The sequence below is a fragment of the Leptodactylus fuscus genome, chromosome 2 (assembly GCF_031893055.1).
Source record: "Leptodactylus fuscus isolate aLepFus1 chromosome 2, aLepFus1.hap2, whole genome shotgun sequence".
In the NCBI taxonomy this organism is placed as follows: Eukaryota; Metazoa; Chordata; class Amphibia; order Anura; family Leptodactylidae; genus Leptodactylus; species Leptodactylus fuscus.
This window is the reverse complement of record NC_134266.1, coordinates 241,011,769-241,034,681: the sequence shown is the minus strand read 5'-3', so window position 1 is coordinate 241,034,681 and position 22,913 is coordinate 241,011,769. Positions and strand designations below refer to the sequence as shown.

Genomic DNA, 22,913 nt, shown 5'->3' with positions numbered 1-22,913 from the left:
TAATTCAGTAACGATGATAAATGCCCCTCCTGCCTCCAAATAAAGCAAAAACGGCGTGTTGGTTCATGGAAACCAATCAGAAGTCAACTAGGGGTTTTCCAGGCTAAAAAGATTGATGGCCTATCCTAATATCAGATCTGTGGGGACTGACACCCACCACCCCTATCAGTTAGCTGTACTCAGCTGATATAAAGAGAATGGAGCAGGAAGCGGATAGCACTGTTCTCTGTGTAGTGGCGGAACTGAGTCACTGCAGCTTACCTCCCATTCAAATGAATGAGATCTGATCTGTAGTAACTTGGTCTGGCCACCACAGAGAGAATGGAGCTGTCTTTTTCCTGCTTTCAGTATGCGTGCTCGGTGTCAGTACCTCACTGATCTGATACTGATGACTCATCTTTAAAATAGGTCATTACTAGTGTTGAGTGAATAGTATTCGAATCCTAGATTCGAATACCTCCGCTCCCATAGGAATGAATGGGGTTAAGCGCCGGCCGCTCCCATTTATTCCTATGGAGTGAGGTATTCGAAACTAGAGTTTAGAATACTATTCACTCATCTCTAGTCATTAAATTTTTTTAGCCCAGAAAGCTCCTTTAAGTAAGGGCGGGTTCTCATCTGCGCCCGGTTTCCGCTTTGCAGGTTTCCGTCTTCTGCCTGAGAAACTGGACAGGAGACAGAAACCGGCAGTCAGTTTTCAAACCCTTGAATTGGTTTGCAAAGTGACCGCCTGTGAGCGTCTTCAGCGATACCATTTTTTTTTTAACCGGACACAAAGTTGGACATGCAGGACTTTGTGTTTGGTTAAAAAAAATGGTTTCACCGCAGAGATCAGAAGACACTTACGGGTGGATACTAACTGCCGGGTTTCCGTCTCCTATCCAGTTTCTCGGGCAAGAAAACCCACAAAGTGGAGACCGGGAGCAGGTGTGAACCCGCCCTTATTCTGGAAATCCGAGATTGCCAAGATTGTAGACCTGTCTGTAACCCAGAGACCATTTTGAACAGACTTCCCCTTTAAATTGTAACAATTACAGCTTTTATGCATCATCTCATAAGACCTGTGAACAAATCTATTAAACACAGTAATGGTCAATGCATATACAGCAACTGTCCGTGCCAGAAACACCAGCCATATAACGCAGATGACGTAACTGGAAGAAAGGGGCCACACGGTGGCTCAGTGGTTAGCACTGCAGCCTTGCAGCTCTGGAGTCCTGGTGTTCAAATCCCACCAAGGGCAGAAAACCATCTGCAAGGAGTTTGTATGTTCTCCCCGTGTTTGCATGGATTTCCATCCCATATTCCAAAAGAAAAACATACTGATAGGGAAAATGTACATTGTGAGCTCTATGTGGGGCTCACAATCTACATTAAAAAAAAAAAAAAAAAAAAAAAAAGTAACTGGAAGAAAAGCGTGTCCATCCTAAGACTCATCTACCAGGCTAGCCTTCACATTGTACAGATGCCCAACATTATAACCAGTAATAAAATAAATATTGGACAGAAACAGGATTGAATTACTCACATCTGCTGGCCAGACAGTAGGTTGTGAGTCGTCAAGTTTGATAGATTTTTCCACTTTTGCATATTTTTCAACCTAGAAAAAAAAAAAAGGAGACGAGCCAATTAGGCTGTGAATATAGAAGACGGGCAGAGCGGTGATGGGGTCATATGGATACCGACCTATTTTGGGTGTTGAAAAATGTAACTGATTCTTTCCAAATGTTACTTGTTACATAAAATTAGTATAAAAAGGACTCTATAGGAATATATAAATAGGGTGTGAAGCAGATCTTTACACTTAAAGGAGTTGTCCAGGGAATAAAAAGTTCTTGGAGTCTACGCAGTGTTGTAGGTGGTCCCACTTACTAATATACATGCTACTCCCCCCATCACAGCGATTCTGAGGATTTTATAGCACTGCTGGGGGAATCAAAAGGCTAGTTCACACGGAGCTAGGGATCGCGTATTTTGGTCCTGATTTTGATGCGGGAAGCCGCATCAGACTAGGACCAAAATGCGCCTGCCGCGAATGTCGTGGCTTTCCGCTCCGGAGTAGGCCCGAATGAATGGGCCTAGTCCGGAGGGTGCTGCTGAGAGGCGGACGCCGGGGCTGAATCAGCCGCGGAATCCGCTTGAAGAAAGGGCAGCTTGCTTCTTTTTTCCGTGAGCGGGAACATACCGCTCACGGAAAAAAGGACGCTAGCGGTCTACACAGACCTCTATTGTGAGGGGGCGGATTTTGAGGTAGATTCAGCGTCAAAATCCGCCCCCTCTTGCCCCATGTGAACGAGCCCAAAGTATTTCAGGTTGATCTACTTTGTTGAAGCGCGCAACTGGATCACATGACCGACCCCACTCTTCTCCATGGACAAGCAAGAGGAGAAAAGCAGGGTCAGCCATGTTTTCCAGAACTGGTGCATCGGCAAAGGAGACCAAATCAAAATTATTATTATTACTATTTATTTATATAGCACCATTAATTCCATGGTGCTTTACATTTGGGGGTTACATACAATACACAAAATATACAGGTAGATATAATACTAACAGTGACTGACTGGCACAGTGGGGTAGAGGGCCCTGCCCGCGAGGGCTTACAATCTATGAGGGAAGGGGGGTAGAGACAGAAGGAGAGGGGGAGACTGTACAGATGGTGGTGTGGTGATAGTGTTATTGGAGGTTGTAGGCCTTCCTGAATAGGTGAGTCTTCAGGGCCTTCTTGAAGCCTGTGATTGTGGGGGTCAGTCTTATGTGTCGTGGTAAGGAGTTCCAGAGTATGGAGGATGCACGGGAGAAATCTTGGAGACGGTTGTGTGAGGAGCGGATGAGAGCAGAGCGGAATAGGAGGTCATTGGAAGATCTGAGGTTACGTGTGGGCAGGTAGCGGGAGATGAGGTCAGAGATATATGGAGGGGACAGGTTGTGAATGGCTTTGTAAGTTAGTGTTAGTAACTTGAACTCAATTCGCTGGGCTATAGGTAGCCAGTGGAGGGACTGGCAGAGGGGAGCAGCTGATGAAGATCGGGGGGTGAGGTGGATTAAGCGAGCAGCGCAGTTTAAGGTGGACTGGAGGGGGGCGAGGGTGTTTGCTGGGAGTCCATGGAGAAGGGTGTTGCAGTAATCTAGGCGGGAGATTATGAGGGTCTGGACGAGCATCTTGGTAGTTTCCTGGGTGAGGAAGGGGCGAATTCGGTGGATGTTCTTGAGCTGGAGGCGGAAGGAGGCGTTGAGGGCCTGAATATGTGGCTTGAAGGATAGGTCAGAGTCCAGGGTTACCCCAAGGCATCAGGCCTGTGGGACAGGGGTAATTGTGGTTCCATTAACTTTGATAGATGAGTCAGGTGGAGGGGCCATACAGGATGGGCTGAAGATGATAAACTCTGTTTTCTCCATGTTGAGTTTGAGAAAGCGGGAGGAGAGGAAGGAGGCTACAGCCGTTAAACAATCTGGAATTCTGGCCAGCAGAGAGGTAATGTCTGGTCCAGAGATGTATATTTGGGTGTCATCGGCATAGCAGTGGTACTGGAAACCATGAGATTCTATGAGTTGGCCCAGGCCAAGGGTGTAGATGGAGAACAGGAGGGGTCCTAGGACGGAGCCCTGGGGGACACCTACAGAAAGAGGGTGTGGCGAGGAGGTGGTGTGCGAGTGGGAGACTTCAAGCCCCCAGACTTCAAGCCCCCAGGTAGAACTATAAAAACAGTACAATAAGAGAGCAACACGTACCTTAGTAAGTGGGACCCATTTACTGCAGTGAATACACTAGAAGAACAGTTTATTCCCTATATAAAAGGGGTTGTGTCATGAAGTCAGCCCCTTTCTATACGCTCTATTATGGCATATTAATGTGATAGATGGGGGCTCTCCTTGGGACCCCCCTTGTTAAACCCCACCACGTTAATGCTACATTAGACTTGCAGCAGCCAAAATGTCTAAATGGCTTTCCCCAATAAAGCCATCTGTTTGTTGGGGCGCCAGTATGCAGGTCTGTGGCAATCGGCTAATCGCTATAGACCCTCCAATCTTAATAGGGTTTTACAGTTGATATATACTGTAGATATAATCTGCAGTCTAAGACTCAGTATATACCTAGCATTGCCTATCTTCTGAGTATAAACATGTATTATAATCCGGAGCTGCAGACTGGTGGTTACAAGAGGAAACAGTCAACATGCTTGTTAACATTCACAGCCAAAACAGCTTCATTGAGCGATCACATGTGAAAGTTAAACCAGCCATACACTTCTGATAAAATATCTGTATTCCTCTCATGCCTCCATGCATGCTCAGCTTGGCCGAGTGTGTATGTGCCGCTGCTACTCTCCTATGGAGCCAGCTGAGAACAAAAGGTGTGTTGTAATAATACCGCTTCTATAGGAAACAACGTGTTTGTCCCCCATCCTTATACACCTTAGACAGTTGGGTGGTCTCGCCATAGTCTCTGGGATTGGCTTATATTAATCTATCGAGTGTGACCAGCTTCAGTTTCTCCTACAAGAGATTGTGGTACAGCAACTGGCATAGAAGACACCTTCCCTGAATGCAACTCACCACAGCAGACATTCAGTAAGGACTACCTGGAGAGTTCAGCTCTGAAGCCTGCTTAATTCTGAATTAAAGCTGGACTACTACACAGGCTTAGACAAGATAAGTCAGGTCTTAAACTGAAATCTGTTGCGATTATAAACGAGAACAATACTCAGTAGTCCCACATATACTTACATCCACTTCAGAGGGTACGGCAAGGGTACAAGGGTTTTGTTTCCACAAGTCGACATACTAAAAGAGAATATACCCAAAAACAAAGGGTCAGTAAGATGGCAGGCTGGCCACTGGCCATCATACAATCACATAAGATGCCAAGGACTTACGTTTCCAGTTTTGGATATCTTTAGGTCAAACTGGGGTTGTGAGGCTTTCCTTTCCTTCCTCTTATGTAGATAATCTAGAAGTTTCAGCTGCGGTGGGATGGGACAATTGGATAATTCTTGGCGTCTGTTCAGAGCTGGTCTGGAGTATCGCTTCATACACCTGAAAGATAAAACCACTGTGAGAAATACAGACTGAAGGGATCAGAGATTGAAGTGGCCCCACACGCTCAACAGATGTCAACCAAATACATGTTCAGTTGACAACTATTCTTCCTGACCTACCCCTATACATGCATGCTCAGCTGAGCGTGTATATGTTCCTAATAGTGAGGGGGGATAACCAGAGGATTAAAGTATGTCAAAATCCAACATGTCCAACCTGTCGTCCAGAAAATGTCAAGACACCTCCATAGACATTACATTGCGCATTCATTCATCTACTGAGCACGTCCCTTGTTTTAACCCCATTTTGACATTCTAATTGCAACTGGACTTTATTTTATTTCAAACTGTATTTTACTATTTTTATCGTCATTTTATGGTTTATTTCTATACTTACAGGTTTCATTACTTTTTACACTTCATAAAACAGCCTGAGTTAGAGGAGAAAACATCCCTGAAAATGTCATGTTATCTCCCAGTAAGGCGAATACAAGAATTAACTATGTTGTGTATACACAGATGGAGAAGGTAGAACCCTTTAGGCTGAGTTCACACAGGATATTTTGGTCAGGATTTTGAGGCTGTATTTGCATCAAAATCCTGACCAAAAATTCAGCTTCTATTGAAATCAATGGGAGACGGTCAGGTCTTTTTTCCGGGAGCCAAACAAACGGACGGACATGCTCATTCGCGAGGCGAATCGGCCTGAAGACACTCCCTCCATTCATTGGGCCTAATCTGGAGCGGAGTGTGCGACTGGTTGCCGATGCAGTACATCGGCATTCAGTCGCGGTTACTCGTTTTTTTTGGTCCGGAACCTGAGGCAGCCTCCGCTACAATCTTTCAGACTGTATCATATTTCACTTCACTTATTCTGCAGCCACATGTTTTCGCAGCACTCCTGAATAAGGCCCCTTAAAGGGGTTGTCCAGCTCATTCTTATTGATGACCTATCCGCAAGATAAGACATCAACAAAAGATCAGTAGGTGTCTGACATCTGGGACCCCTGCAGATCAGCTGCTGGAAGGTGCCACAGTGCACAGTGTGAGCACCACAACTCCTTCTCTGTTTATATCTCACGCTGATCATTTCATAGCGTCCATGTGATGTAACTACGGCCCATCCCATTCACTTCTAATAACATTGCACAGACAGCATGTGACATAAACAGATAAGCCTTCATAGTGCTTGCATGAGCACCGGGGCCCCTTCCAACAGCTATATGGAGTCCGACCCTCCCTCCGATCTCTTCTTGATGTGCTATCCTGAGGACAGGTCATCAATAGACATAAACTGGTGAAATCTTTTAATGGCTGATGTAAAATACACGGATTGCCAGTCATCGAGGCATGAAATCTGTAAGTGGACAGAAGAGTAAATGATGCTTCTCACCGTTTCATGGGACAAGTATTCATCTTCTGTTTGTTGTACAGCAGGCGGTTTGTAGTGCAGGCGACTGATATTGATGGGTCAAGGCAGAGGGGTTCAGCAGTCGCCAGGATAAGCTGACTCTCCAACAGTAACTTGTCTTCCTAAAAAGAGATCCCAAGAGAGTGTTAAGCAGCAAGAAAATAATATCTTGAAGCTCAGAATCATCACAGTATCAGCAATTTTGGCTAAGTGGTTGGTATAATTACTAGCACCCCTACTGATCCTCAGAATAGGGGCGGATGATCCTCAATTCCTGCCAGTAAGTCTCCACCCAGCAGATTCCCATTGTATTCAATGGGAGGGAGAGATCCGAGCAGGATGCTGAATAAAATAATCATCCTGCTCGATCTTGCTGCAGATTTCGCCTCTTAAAAGCCATGGGGGAAAAAAAGATGCTCTGCATTGTCATCCCACTGCAAAGAACCAAAAAGGAAGGGGAATCGGAGGCGGATGTCCATCTCAAATTCCTCTTCATTTTCTGACATCTCAACGGACCTTTAGGCAGTGGGTAATTACCCTGAGAATAAAAGGATTGGGCATGTTGCAATACAAACGCTCAATTCTGATCTCTCCCCTACATCTGCCAGATGGCCCCCTACACGTCTGATGGTAGGCAGGGCCTATTCCGCTAACACTAATGTACCGTATATACTCGAGTATAAGCCGAATTTTTCGGGAGGTCTATGACCAGCAGCAATATCAATGTATAGAATCTCCCATAAAATAGTGGAAAAAAAAAAAAGCAGCTTTAAAAAATTTTTTTTAAAAATTAAAAGTTCTAAATCCCTCCTTTCCCTAGAATAGGCACAAAAGTAGAAAATGACTGTGTAACACATACACATTAGGTATCCCTGTGTGTGACAGTGCCCGGTCCACTGAATATAGGGGATCTGCAGTGCTCCTATTCCGTCGGAAAGGGGTTAATAGGAGCACTGCAGATACCCTATATACAGCCAGGCTGAATTCCAAGTGGGGGGAAAAAAATAAAGCAGTCCTCAAGCTCAGGGAAGGGGCAGACGGACAACCAAAACACCCCCTCCCCTTTCCCAGCAACTACTGCACCCTAAAACTCCGACCATTTTAATTTTTGAAATTTTCCAGCAGCTGCTGCATTCCCCCCCTCGGCTTATACTCGAGTCAATATGTTTCCCAGTTTTTTGTGGTAAAATTAGGGGTCTTGACTTATATTCGAGTCGGCTTATACTCGAGTATATACGGTAATACGTATGGCCACTGTAAGGTAAGCAACTTGTCACACTCTTTTAGTATATATAAAAAAACAAAAAACTTGATTGTATCAACCACCGAAGACTATCAAGTTTTTTTGTTTTTTTTTATAGTTCCTATCCACTGGCTAACACGGTAGGAGAACAAACATTTTCCTTACTCTTTTAGTATGGTAAAAGTCAATCTCATTTACCATAGAGAACCTTTTCACTTACTACGACAGATATGATTTGATGGAACCGACTGCACTTATTTATCCCAAAATCTTAAGACTTCTCAGTGGTAGAAAAAAAAAAACCTTTTCCACATGGAAATCTGGAATAAATCTGCTGTCAAAGGCACATTACATTAACTGCTCCTGACATATGTCTTATGTGTACGGCAGTCTAGCTGTACGCATGTTACACGGGGCTTGTTGCCAAATAAAATGAAGAGATCATCATTGCATGGCATGGAGTGAACAGAAAAAACATGGCACTAGCCCGACTTTTTAACTCTTAGTATCTAGTGCCCCCCATGCCCCCACCTGGAATAGACAAAAAGTTGGTGCTGTATTTGCTTTGGGTGTCCTTTGAATATCCTGACCTACACTCGCTCCCATACAACTTTTGTGTACTCATATATCCAAGAATGCAGGTTTGTCGATGTACTGAATGCAGGCAGGGAAATGGTCCTGATCTACCAGTATACATACACAGTGGGCTGAAACTTATTTTTCTAAGGCTCAGTTCACATCTGCATTCGGGCCATTCCAGTCACCTGCAAGCAGCACTTTTCTCTCCGCATTTTTTGTGCGGAAAACACACGGACTCCATTACAGTCTATGGGGTCCGCGGGTTTCCTTAGTTAACCGCTTTTTTATGCAGATTAGGTTTCTGTTCGGGGTGGGGGGTCGCCAAGCAGACTTCACAAATGGAAACCCATGCACAGAGGTGAACTGGGCCTAATCCGACAGGAAGGTGCTGACACCATTTTGGGTCGGGCATACATGCTATTGTATTCAATTTCTTTGGGATTGACTTAGATAGTTTGGACATATTGTTGTGGGAGGAGCTTATCAACAGGGTGTGGTTTATCAGGAAAGGGTGTGGCTTAAGATGTCACTAATAGAGAGGAGCGACACTGTTCGGATCAGCTGATCTGAACAGCACGCACCCATAGAAATGAATGGAAGCACCTGTGACGCCGGCCGGCCGCCGGCAAAGTCAGCGTCACAGGTGCTTCCATTCATTTCTATGGGTGCGTGCTGTTCGGATCGGCTGATCCGAACAGTGTTCGCTCATCTCTAGTCACTAACTTTGCCCCCATTATCTATAATGTCTACAAAGGTAGCGCCGTTTACCTGTGTCCATTTGTGATTGTCGCTGGTGATGGCGTGTATGTCAGAGACTAGAGTCTATGGAACAGAGAAGAAAAACACATTCACATTAGCAAAATACCATTCACAATTTTAGTTTTTGCATATTTTACGTATATACTTTTTCTGTAACCGTTTCCCTACTGAGATATCTTTATCCATTCCCACCTTTACTCCAATGAAACTTATAATAAGGCTGTAAACTCATAGACTGGCTCACTTTCCTCCTACGGATTCCACAACTGCGCTCCCAATTTTCAGAGCACTAAATCACACATTGTGTGGCGCATTCCTAAGGGCCAGCGAGAGGCCTAGTAATCCCTACTGAAAACAAAAAACCCAAACTAAGGAAATATTTTCATTGTAAAATATTGGCCCCATCCTTCAATGACCATTTCTGCACCAAAAGAATATATGTTCAATGGATTACATTCCAAGATACGTGGCTGTGTAGACTAAAGGTATGGCAGAGGTCACCAATAATAAAAAAAATAGGGTTGTCTTCATACTGGTTTCTGAGAACTTCATGCCTGAAGAATCACGTAGGAAATCCCTTATAGGCTCCCTGGTTCTAATAAAAATACAATGAATTGCTGGTATTCGGCTTTCCATTTGACAGAAGTAGAAAGAGAACAACTTATTTTAACGGGGTATTCCCATCTCCTACTAGGATATGCATCACATTAAGGATGGGGGCCTGAGCACCGAGACCCCCATGGAACCAAAAAGGCGCCATTGTGCAGGGACAAATGTGATAAGCCTGCAGTGCTAAATCAGTATTGGTTGGAGTCCCACCGTTCATGACAGAATGATATATCAACCACATTTGCATGCAATATGAAAGACAACCCTGAAATTAAAATGACCACCGAATAGTAAATCTAAAGTCATAGCAATAGCCAAAGATTAGACATTTTCTTCTGCAATTTGCTGGATACAGATGGCCAGGACTGAATTAGCTTCTCTGCAACACCCCCAGTTGTGTTTACTAGACTGTTCTACCCATAGAGACTGCATGGTACACTGGCTGCGGGGGTGGATATATGGTCACTATGAACCCACAGTTATTAGGGTCTAGTTCTTACCACAGATAGAAGAGTTTATCTGGTTTCTTATACTAACGACCACCTATCTCCGATTCTTCAGAGTCTCCCAGCACGGCTTGGTCCCATTGCTCCGGTGTTTTCTTCCGGCTGAATCTCTACCACATGAGAATGTGGCGTCAGCAAAGGACACAGGAATGTCATTACCTGTGACCTCCTGTGTCCTTTCCTTAGGCCGCTGATTGGCCTCAGTGGTCACGTGACCTCCGAGGCCAATCAGCAGCCTAGGGAAAGAAACATGGATATTCACAGTGTTGTGGGGACCTCTGGTAAAACAAAACGGAGGGGAGCAGCAGGAACAGACCATAGTGGGAGACACCAGAGAACCAGGGAAAGGTGAGTATGATATATAAATTTATTATATATATATATATATATAATATATATATATATATATATATATATATATATATTTTTTTTTTTTTTAATCCTGGACAACCTCCAGAGTCCTTCATAGATGACCTGTACCAAGGCACTACAGCTAGCAGTAATGTTTACGTACCATGAGCTGTGCTCACTCACCATACAAACTGCAATGGTGGATGTAGGTACTGCAGCACTGCTCAGTCCTAAGAAGAGGCCATCCATGCTAAGAAACCAGATAACCCCTTTAAGGTAGTTCAGTAGAGGGGGATCTCAGCAGTGAATACAGTCAGATCTTCAGTAATATTTCATATGACTTGTTTTTAAGTTGGACACAAACAGAAGATTAAAGGGGTGGTTCAGCATTTGGATATTGACCTAAATTGGGATAGGTGATAAATATCAGATCAGAGGGGGTATTGACACCTGGCACATCCATGCTCAATTGTTCACTCCATCCAATGGCTCCATGGCTCAGCAACTATACACATACACATAACCCGGCGCGGCCACTACAGAATGCACGGAACAAATGGCTTCCATCTACCCCCACCCACAGCTGTGAATAGTTGATCATAGGGGGTGCTGGGCGTCAGACTTCCAATGACCTGATACGGATCAACATATCAATAGGCTGAAGAATATTCCAGGCTAAAAAATATTGACGACCCATCCTAAGGATTGATCATCAGTATAGGACTGTCGGTGATTCTCAGCAGAATGAGGCCGATACAAGGACCACAGCCCCCTAGAAGGCACCATCTATGAACATGGTCAGAGAGGATCCATCATTGGAAGAGGGATGATATATACATAAGGAAAAACAAAACCATGAAATATGAACATTACAGATTTGCTAGACTTCTGGTAACACTCACCTGCATGGTTGGCCTCAGAAGAACGTGCCTGGTTTGATATGTTGGAGATTTTAAATTGCCGGATTGTCTGTAGTCGCGGATTTCAGTTATTACACACCCGCAGTGGAAGATATTTACCTGCACAGAGATAGTTTTTTGGTTAAGCGTCCAACTTGGTCAGCAGAAAACTTGATATTAAACCAGCCACAGTGCACTGTAGAGGACGTTATATTGAGCACCATCATAATCTTAGGCAGGCCAATAGATGCACCAGGTCACTGAAAGAGTGAGGTTATAAACATGCAAATGAGACTGAAGTACAAAGGGGCGTGTTGGATCCTCCTATAAAGGCTCAGACACGCCCCCATTGCACTTGTGCCTCATTTGCATATTTATAAAGACAGCTTTTTCAAGTAAATGGTGAATCTACTGGACTATCTAAAGGCATGACGATGCTCAGCCTAATGTCCTCTGCAATATATTGTGCATGGTGAGATACTATCTCCCGGTGACAGATTCCCTCTTTTAAGAAAAACCCTATTTAGTGAACAGTGACTTATCATGGTTTAAGGCCCGGTTCACATCTGTACATAGGATTCTGTTTGGGGACCCGCCGAATGGAAACCTAATCCACATAGAAAAGCGGTTACCTAAGGAAACCCGTGGACTCCATAGACTATAATGGGTTCCGTGTGGTTTCCATTCGGTTTCCCCATGAATAATGCAGAGAGAAAACTGCTGCTTGCAGAACTTTTCTCATGGGGGAACAAAATGGTCCGAACGCAGATGTGAACTGGGTCTTTGGGAGTGTCATCCTGAGCCATATCCCATGGAATAAACTTCATGGAGCAACCTGAGAGAATGGAGTTAACAAACTTTCTCACCCCTAGATCATAGACTTCACTATTTATACACTGTATGGCAGGATTATTTAGGAGATATGGCGAAGTAGCACAGACACGATATGCCAGCAGAATAATAAAAGCAGCAAAACTTGTGGCACTCACTAGATTCATGAAGTCCTCGCTTTATTGAGCAGCCGTTGGACATAGGATAACCGATAAAACAACTCGGCCTATGGCTGTTCCACGTATCAGTATACTTGCCTCATGTGAGCTCTTGAGAAGGCATATTATTATAAAATGGCCATAGGCTGTGTTGCTTTAGGTTATCCTATGTCCACAGGCTGTTAAAAGTAAAGACCTTCTATGTATCCAGTGTTCACCACAAACTTCACTCATTTGGCTTTCATTCCTGCTCTATAGGATACTACTCTATACGTAGCCTGGCTGGGACTTGCAATTCTACAGATGGTCAGAGATAGCGTCAGTTGTCCCTTCTCTTTACATATACTGTTGGACATGTCGGTATAATGGATAACCTTCCATGTAACTTGCAGAAAAAAAAACAAATCTTTAAAACTCTGCAACATTTTCAATGATTTATATTTGCAAAAATGTTTAATTTTCAATTGTCTACAAATTTAAATATGGTTATGCTTGTGGGAAACCCTTTAATATGGTCATGGTAGGGTGACATCCCATTACAAGTTTTGCTATGGGGCCCCATGGTTACTTGTTATGCCCCATGAATATAGGGTAAATGGGTGAAGAAAGGTGAACAGGGGACCTACTTTACTTACTCTGGGCTCGTTTTTTTAAACTGGCCCTGAAGGTGGAAAAACGTGGGAAAGAAAGCATAAGACCAAAGGCCCCCCCCCCCCCCCCCAACAGGTGGGAAACTGACTCATGAGAGCCCCTCAGTAAATTATGGTTACAGAACCACTGGCATTGAGAAATACGGCTTGATCACACCTTTGTAGATGTGACCCTGTACAAAACACAGGATTTACCAGGAGGGAGAAAGTGAAGTTATAAAGCCACCAAGTACAACTTACCAGCAGTCCTCTGGGTGGCGCTGCAGCAGTGACTAGCTGAGGGGTATTTGCTGTTAGCAGGACCACTCTATCTTGATGTCCTGCTTGACATAGTCAGTGCTAGTTCTGCCAAACAGGGTGTCAATGAAGGTTGTGCTAACAATGAGGACACCATGACCTCTCACTGCGGCAGCCCACCTATGTCAGGGACATGTGGCACTTTTATAACTTCACTTTCTCCCTCCTAGTAAAACAGCACCCTCTACATCTACAAAGGTAAATACAAGCACAATAGCATCACACCAGTGGTTTAACAACCACAACATTGCAGACAGGGTCCCTTTAAGAACGAGAAACTTTAAGGGAATGTATAAATGAAATTTATTAACATATCTGTAAAACTTCCAGCAATAATCACAATTTATAGTCAAAGGATTACAAACCTGAGCCTTTTCCAAAAGATCTACTAAAATTGGTGGCAATTCCTCAGCATCTATATAGTCCAAAAGCTCTCCTTCTTCATAAGGCAGTTTGATGGTTTCTGAATCTGGAAGGAAATATGAAACTAAAAATCAATCACCTTCTATTGTTAAGGGCGGGTTCACACCAGCACCCGGTCTCTGCTTTCGGAAATCCTGCGGGTTTCTGTCTTCTGCCCAAGAAACTGAACAGGGGACAGAAACCTGGCTGTCAGTTTTGCAAAGTGTCCACCCGTGAGCGTCTTCTGCCTCTCCGCGGCGAAATTGTTTTTTTTTAACCGGACACAAAAGTAGGACGTGCAGGACTTAGTGTCTGGTTTAAAAAAAAAAAAAAAAAGCCCCAGTTTCGCTGCAGAGATGTGTTTGAATGGGTTTGAAAACCGAGCGCCGGGTTTCCATCTCCTGTCCAGTTCAAAGTGACTGCGCTGTCCGACCAGTCAGTTGCCTATACTGTTACCGGACATTAGCCAGGTACCTGATCCATTCTTGCCCCGTAGCATCAGGGAGTAGCCTTCATTTCCAGGGTACAGATTGACCACCAAGCAGGAGAGAGACTCCTGCATTACAAGCTTCTCCAGAAGATTCACATTTCGTCTTAGTTTCTGAAGCGGAAGATCAGAGAGGAGAAAAATTAATGTAGGCTATAGAAAAAATCCTCTAGGCCAAGACAAGGTTAGTGATAGGCTACATACACACAACCTTGTGCTTTGCCAGTGTGCTAGCTGCATACATATATCTGTGTATTATCATGGATCATGCAGCAGTGAGCCCTGGGCAAAACGCCAGACAGGTTCTATGCCTGTCCATTTTGCGGCCTAGTAGTGAATGTGTCTGTGAAGGCACGGGCTGCACAAGGATGCTATTCACACGGTTGTGTACATGTGGCCCTAGGATTACATTTTCCCCTACGCGACCACATCAGCCCATGATATTGACAGCTGGAAAAAAATAAATAAAATTAATCCACTCACTAAGAGAGCTATTGCTTTTAACGCCAAGACAGGTAAAGGGATCAGATTTCATCTTGCAAACTGATCAACCAGAATACCTACAGGGCCCCTTTAAGGTATGTTCACATGGAGTTCACGGTTTCCGCCATGTGAACATGCCCTTATAGTGCTAGAGAGAGGCCAAAACACCCTCAAGATTCAGAATAATGGCTTGTGCTCTGATGCAATCTCCCCAACCACGACTGCTTTGACCATCCATATTGAAACAGATCCGGTGAACTTATAACTGGAATACTTGACACCATTTTTACCTACAAAAACCAATGGAATGAGGGGGACTGGAGAGAAGCAGCAGGAATATGATCTTAATAAATGACAACAAAGAAAAATATATAAAACTGGCCATTTTAGCTTTTCATACTGCTATAATACGCTCATGCTATAAGTAGTAGAAAAAAGCAAGTCAGGACCACCCGTGGCTATCTGGAGCCATGAGGTCACTGCCTGTCTGCCTGTCCAGCTAATCCATGCCATATGTGCTGCAGTCAGTACCTGGGAGACGATAAAATACATGGCTAAAATACTAAATGAATGTGCACAGCGAAGCAGCGGGGGTAATGGTTTCCAGCAAAAAAAGGGGGAAGCATGAGCTGGAGGTGAACCTGACATTGAGAGGAGATGAAATCATATTTAATGGCAGGAGTAGAGGGAAGCGCAGAAATGTTTCCAATGTACGGGAGAAAAAGATCACTCAACTTCTACATAGAAAGCGGCCCGGCCAAAAACAACACTAACACCTTGCACCACTTGTGCTCATAAAGCACAATATTTTCACGAGGGCTTCATGAAGTTTCCAGAGACATTTACTTTAAGGGCCAGACAATAACAGCCCGTGTACCTTCACTTCCGGCTCCTTTTCACATTCTTCTATGTACAGGTCATATAGCTTATGGAACACAGATTTCCTAGGGAAAAGCAGAAAGACACAATGTGAGGAGATTATTAATATCATCATACAAAAGCACAATGCATGCAAAGAAGTAGAAAACCTCTAACACTGCAAGTTGCTGAGACCCATCGCTTGGAGACCCTTTCCTTAAAGGGAACTTTTTTTATGTAGATTGTGAGCCTCATATAGGGGAGAACATACAAACTCCTTGCAGATGTTGTTCCTGGCAGGATTCGAACCCAGGACTCCAGCGCTACAAGGCTAACCACTGAGCCACCGTGTTGCCCCTCCTTAAAGGGAACTTGTCACATTGAACAAGTAGCCTAATGTTATAGAGCTGGAAAAGCTCAGCAGATCGATATACTGATATATATATATATATATATATATATATATATATATATATATATATATATATATAATTTATTCATTCTGGGCTTAGGAGTCTAGTGGGCGGTCCGAATGCTGTCCCAGAGTAGATCCACCCACTAGACTCCTTTGCCCAACATGAACAGGGAGATAAATGAATAAATGACAATTTATATTGAATCTTTCCTCAGAAAACGATCCATCTATCCGCTCAGCACTTCCAACTCTATATCATACTGCCTGCAGATCATAAAGCATGTTTGACGTTGTAGGTTTCCACAACCTACCACGGGATAAGCATCTGATCACAGGGGTCTGATCAGGAGAATAAGGATCCTGTGTCCCCAGTCTAAATGGATCAGTGATTAGATATCTGCAATGCCATTATATTCAAAGTCTATGGAACTGACAAAGATCAACAAGCATTGTACTCCTTTATCTCTCAGTACCATAGGTTACACAGGGTGTTAGCACATGATTGACGAGTGTCCCAGAGTCGGGATTCCCATTGGTCATCACCTATCCTAGATGATTCTTGGATAACCTCTTTAACCTGATCACACACTAATATAAACATGCATCCTCATCTTGGACAAGTGTGCAGATCTATTTCCATAAAGAGGGAAAAAATGTGGAAGACTGGCATATGGAGATCCCAAATGGAAACTGCTGGGTTCAGACATATATAGATATATAGACACTGACTATAGGGGGCAGCACACGAGCAGAGCATTGCAAAAAGCCCACAGATTTTCACCTTGGGTATCACCCTTTGGGGGTAATGCACATGGTCAAATCCACACGCTCACATATATAAATTTGGAAACAAATTGTGGACTTGCCCTAATGCAAATAAAAAACTGCTTATTTTTTTCAGACTGACCTATACTGTATGGGGAAAATACAGTGGGACAGATTTAATCAAGACTGGAGTTTCCCATTCCCGCCCGTCTTGAGCTCTGCTGTAGAGGAGTAAGGTGCATCTAATATAATTAGAAGACTCATGCCTCTTAAGGCCGGGTTCACATGGGGGTTTTTGGTCCGGAACCTGAGGCGGAGGCTGCCTCAGGTTCCGGTCCAAAATACGGGTAGTTGCGACTGGATGCCGATGCACTGCACTGGCATCCAGTCGCACACTCCGCTCTAGAATACGCCCAAATGAATGGGACTAGTCGGAAGTGTCTTCAGAATGAGCAAGTCCGTACTTTTTCCAGGAGGCATCTTTTTGGTCAGGATTTAGAGGCGGATACGGCCTCAAAATCCTGACCAAAATACCCCGTGTGAACTCAGCCTAAGGAGGAGTTAACATGGCGGAAAATAAGAGGAATCTGGGGTGGATATCCATCTCGGATTCCTCTTCTGATGAAGGCAGAATCAGCAGCAGATTCCTCCATGTGAACATACCTTAATAAATTAGGCACAACTCCCGCCTTTTGTGACGCTCCCGCTAAACCCACCCATGTCTCATGGGGGTGCCAAAGCTCCAAAACACAAAACTATTGCTGTAAAAAATGGCTGTGTCCCAAAATTTGTGACAGAAACTGGCATAAAATGAATGATACATTGCCCTCAGTACGTCCATATTGGAGCCAATCAGTCTATAAATGTCACTTATGGTTAACTTATAACGCACAAGTTCCAGCTGCCATTATAATGTATTCTACAGGACTATAATATAGCCATATATAACTCTCTATGAGGTTTCCACGTGTGGCTGAATGTGCACAGTCAGTTGTGTGGTGCCGCGTGCACACCTGGCCCCCACACAGCAGCTTCCTACTAACACACGTCCACTGGCACTCAGCGCTCGCTTCCTCGTGAACATAATTAGATTTCCATATGAGCAAGTGAAACCAGCAATAAAAAGCAGGAAATCTGAGAACTGGTAGGCAAGAAGAAGAGAGGTTTTAGCCTGAGAACCTTGTGGACCAAATTGTGCTGAAAATGGAAAGTGCACTGAAGGGAAAGAGCAAGACAGCAGAACACATGTATGGAGCGGATCCTTCACGGTCTACATGGCTGCGGCGCAGGCACCGTCCGGAAGAACAATACCCGCTACATCCAACACACATTTCTAATGGAAAGGAGCGCTGGAAATCACCTTGATCCGGATGAATGCTTGCGTTTCGGCGGTCTCTGTCTGGCACTCTCGATGACATACTGGAAAATAGAAGAGCTGGAATAAATCTCATTGCTTTCAGGGAAATTTCTCCTTCCATTTGGATCAGAATAGTGTAAAAAAAAAATAATAAATATATATATATATATATATATATATATATTTTTTTTATTTTATTTTTTTTTTTCAGAGGATCACACTTTATATAAGCTTGGATAAGAGTGTACTGTTATAGGGGGTCCCACAATCTGTAGAAAGATTGTGGGATCCCACCAAGCTAGGTTTTTGGCAATGCATACAACATACACCCGGAATACTGCCGAACCCAGGGATCATAAGAGTGTATGTCATGTACAGACCTTCATAGCATGTGACATGGGTTGTCAGGGGTCGATTCACTCAGTCTTCCACTTACCCTTCACTAAGGCTGCAAACTGAGTGTAAATCGCACCCCAACAGAGTCCATATGAACTTTGGCAACTGGTATTCCTGGTTGGCAGCCAGCCACCCCTGTCACAGGCAAAGCCTTTCCAGGAATAACGTCCTCAGAGTCTATAATTTCTGGCTGGATCAGAGAACAACTTGCAATCGAGTCTCTTAATCCCTCAGTGACTTTACCCGACAGCCGCACCCACCTCACGTGCTAGGACGGTCCATACAAGACCATGTAGAAAAACACAATTTTATGTTCAATAGCCATGAGGTACAGGAGGGGGGACTTCACTGTGAAAGAGTAGCCGGCTCCCTTGCTAGCTATGCTGGGAGTAGACATACCACTGCCCAGACTATGATGCTGCCAATGGCTTATTACTAGTTGCAGCCATAGGTTTGTTTATAGGTACATGTAAAATTCTGCACCAACCGCAGACCATTTCTATGTAACATATACTTCTTAAAGTTGGTGGAAGCTTTGTGTGGCCATGGCCCTCCTAAGAGTCCCGGGCCACAGACAGATGGCTAAAAAGGCCATGTTATAATCCGCTGCTGCCGTCACCAAGAACATTGCTCCATTCTTCATCATGTCGGCACTCCAGCTATTGTAAAACTACAACTCCCAGCATGAATACTTGCTCTGCTATTCTTGGGACTCCACTAGAAGTGAATGGAGCATGTTGTAGTTTCACAGCAGCTGGAGCGCCGAAGGATGCTGGCCCCTGACTCAGGCCGGGTTCACACGGGGTATTTTGGACAGGAATTTGATGCTGGGGCGCCTCAGGTTCCGGTCCAAAATACGAGTAGCTGCGACTGGATCCTGGTGCAGTACACTGGCATCCAGTCACGCACTCCGCTCCGGATTAGGCCCAAATGAATGAGCTTAGTCGGGAGGAAGGTGTCGCGAGGCAAATCTGTTTGAAGAATGAGCTTGTTGCTTCTTTTTTTCCCCATTTGTTCCGGCTCCCGGAAAAAAGAAGTGACCGGCTCCCATTGATTTCATTGGGAGCCGTCCTTTTGGTCAAGATTTTGAGGCGGATTCGGCCTCAAAATCCTGACCAAAATACCCCGTGTGAACTCAGCCTTAGACACTTTTTGCTGGCACCCTTGCACCTATTAGGAAATCTACTGAACCAGGACTGCTGTAAATTCTGCCAACATTTATGCCACTTTTATTCCGTCCAAAGGGGAGACATTAAAACTCACTGTGAGTCTAATATTAAATCAGCTAGACGCCATTCACACCACTTTTTAGCATGTATCTAGCAGGTCTGGTTAATGGATGTAAATATATATATATATATATATATATATATATATATATATATATATATATATATATATTAATTAGAGGGAGGACCCGGCTTCGCACGGGTATATTACATTTTATGTTTGTGTAGTGGCCCCATAAGAATTGTCCAGTTTTGCACTGATGTATTTTGTATGTGGTTTGTGTGTATGTCCATAAGCGTCATGTGATTATGTCGATCTCATTTTGGATGTCAGTGAAAAACCTGTGATCAGTTGTTATGGATACCTGGAGTAAAGCTGTATCTAATCCTTCCCCTTGTAGTACTGTGTTTAGATGCAAGTATCCAATCCTTGTTGGTGTGGTACTTTGTGCAGATGCACATATCTAATCCTCCCCGTGTGGTATTGTGTGAAGAGGCGTGTATCTAATCCTCCAGTAAGTGAAACTGTGTGCAGATGCGCATATCTAATACTCTGGCGTGTGGTACTGTGTGCAGATGCACGTATCTAATCCTCCCCTGTGCGGTATTGTGTGAAGAGGTGCTTATCTAATCCTCTGGCATGTGGTACTGTGTGCAGACGCACGTATTTAATCCTACGGCATGTGGTAATGTGTGCAGATGCGTGTATCTAATCCTACGGCATGTGGTACTGTGTGTAGACGCGCATATCTAATCCTACGGCATGTGGTACTGTGTGCAGACGCGTGTATCTAATCCTATGGCGTGTACAACTGTGTGAAGACACGTGTATCTAATCCTCCCCTGTGTGGTATTGTGTGAAGAGGTGCGTATCTAAACCTACGGCGTGTGGAACTGTGTGTAGACGCGTGTATCCAATCCCTCGGCATGTGGTACTGTGTGCAGATGCGCGTATCTAATCCTATGGCATATGGTACTGTGTGTAGACGCGCGTAGCTAATCCTCCCCGTATGGTACTGTGTGCAAACACGCGTATCTAATCCTCCCCCGTGTGATACTGTGTGCTGAGACGCGTATCTAATTCTCTTGCTTGTGGTACTGTGTGCAGAGGCATGTATCTAATCCTCCAAAGTGTGGTACTGTGTGCACACACACGTATCTAATCCTCCCCTATGTGATATTGTGTGAAGAGGCGCGTATCTAATCCTTTGGCGTGTGGAACTATGTGTAGACGCGCGTATCTAATCCTACTGCATGTGGTACTGTGTGCAGACGCGTGTATCTAATCCTATGGCATGTACAACTGTGTGCGGACGCGCGTATCTAATCCTCTGGAATGTGGAACTGTGTGTAGACGCATGTATCTAATCCTATGGCATGTGGTACTCTGTGCAGACGCGTGTATCTAATCCTATGGCGTGTACAAATGTGTGCAGACGCACATATCTAATCCTCTGGAGTGTGGAACTGTGTGTAGACGCCTGTATCTAATCCTTCGGCATGTGGAACCGTGTGCAGACGCATGTATCAAATCCTTCAGTGTGTGGAACTGTGTGCAGAAATGCGTATTTAATCCTCTGGTGTGTGGGACTGTGTGGAGACCCGTGTATCTAATCCTCTGGAGTGTGGAACTGTGTGTAGACGCCTGTATCTAATCCTTCGGCATGTGGTACTGTGTGCAGACGCACGTATCTAATCTTCTGGAGTGTGGAACTGTGTGTAGACGCGTGTATCTAATTCTATGGCATGTGGTACTGTGTGTAGATGCGCGTATCTAATCCTATGGCATGTGGTACTGTGTGCAGATGCGTGTATCTAATCCTATGGCATGTACAACTGTGTGAAGACACGTGTATCTAATCCTCCCCTGTGTGGTATTGTGTGAAGAGGCGCGTATCTAATCCTACGGCGTGTGGAACTGTGTGTAGACGCGTGTATCCAATCCCCCGGCATGTGTTACTGTGTGCAGATGCGCATATCTAATCCTATGGCATGTGATACTGTGTGTAGACGCGCGTATCTAATCCTCCCCCGTGTGGTACTGTGTGCAGACGTGCATATCTAATCCTCCCCCGTGTGATACTGTGTGCTGAGACATGTATCTAATTCTCTGGCTTGTGGTACTGTGTGCAGAGGCATGTATCTAATCCTCCAAAATGTGGTACTGTGTGCACACACACGTATCTAATCCTCCCCTGTGTGGTATTGTGTGAAGAGGCGCGTATCTAATCCTTTGGCGTGTGGAACTATGTGTAAACGCGCGTATCTAATCCTACTGCATGTGGTACTGTGTGCAGACGCGTGTATCTAATCCTATGGCATGTACAACTGTGTGCAGACGTGCATATCTAATCCTCTGGAATGTGGAACTGTGTGTAGACGCGCATATCTAATCCTCTGGAATGTGGAACTGTGTGCAGACGCGTGTATCTAATCCTATGGCGTGTACAAATGTGTGCAGACGCACGTATCTAATCCTCTGGAGTGTGGAACTGTGTGTAGACGCCTGTATCTAATCCTTCGGCATGTGAAACCCTGTGCAGATGCACGTATCAAATCCTTCAGTGTGTGGAACTGTGTGCAGAAATGCGTATTTAATCCTCTGGTGTGTGGGACTGTGTGCAGACGTGTGTATCTAATCCTCTGGCGTGTGATACTGTGTGCTGATCTGTGTATCTAATCCTCTGATGCATGTATCTCAGTTTGGATATCAGTGTTGTATTGTGCATGTGGAGTGACCGTGTGTATTGCAGTTGGAATATGAGTGAAAGACTTGCAGGTTTGTATGGGCTAAGGGGGGGGGCACTGTGTTTGGAATGCTGTATCTCAGCAACGGTATGTCCGAGCGAGTTGGAGTCTCATCTTAAACCTTCCCGGATATCTGAAGTATCTCTTTACCAAATTTGGTGAAGATCGGTCCAGTCGTTTGGTTCGCATTAGAGTACAGACAGACAGACAGACAGACAAGAATTCATTTTTATAAGATAGGGAGATATATACACACATATAATGGCTAGAAGAGGATAATAATGGATCCGATCCACAAACAGTTACTACAAATGCGATGTGAATGGCCACTGACATTTGGTTCCTTACTGGACTGCTATCCTATATAAGTTAGAAATGTGAGAAGAATAGAAGAGATTACCTCGGCCCGGTCCAATGCCAATGCTAATGTCTGTTGCTGGA

The 22,913-nt window shown here is 44.4% G+C and overlaps 2 protein-coding genes across 3 annotated transcripts in view; one reads left to right on the top strand and one right to left on the bottom strand.

The window, feature by feature from the left end:
- The window catches only part of RFXAP (regulatory factor X associated protein), a 299,237-nt gene that overhangs the window by 129,678 nt on the left and 146,646 nt on the right, over nt 1-22,913 (top strand). The gene's annotated exons all lie outside the window — the stretch shown is intronic.
- SUPT20H (SPT20 homolog, SAGA complex component) overlaps nt 1-22,913 on the bottom strand; it is a 59,481-nt gene that overhangs the window by 25,120 nt on the left and 11,448 nt on the right. For both annotated transcript variants that reach the window (XM_075265928.1, XM_075265929.1), the window contains exons 3-13: nt 22,873-22,908; nt 18,103-18,161; nt 15,582-15,648; nt 14,209-14,335; nt 13,698-13,801; nt 11,400-11,516; nt 9,041-9,094; nt 6,433-6,572; nt 4,878-5,037; nt 4,729-4,785; nt 1,529-1,600 (exon numbers count right to left, since the gene is read on the bottom strand). In XM_075265928.1, coding sequence (XP_075122029.1) covers nt 1,529-1,600; nt 4,729-4,785; nt 4,878-5,037; nt 6,433-6,572; nt 9,041-9,094; nt 11,400-11,516; nt 13,698-13,801; nt 14,209-14,335; nt 15,582-15,648; nt 18,103-18,161; nt 22,873-22,908 — 993 coding nt within the window. The remainder of the gene's footprint in view (nt 1-1,528; nt 1,601-4,728; nt 4,786-4,877; nt 5,038-6,432; nt 6,573-9,040; nt 9,095-11,399; nt 11,517-13,697; nt 13,802-14,208; nt 14,336-15,581; nt 15,649-18,102; nt 18,162-22,872; nt 22,909-22,913) is intronic.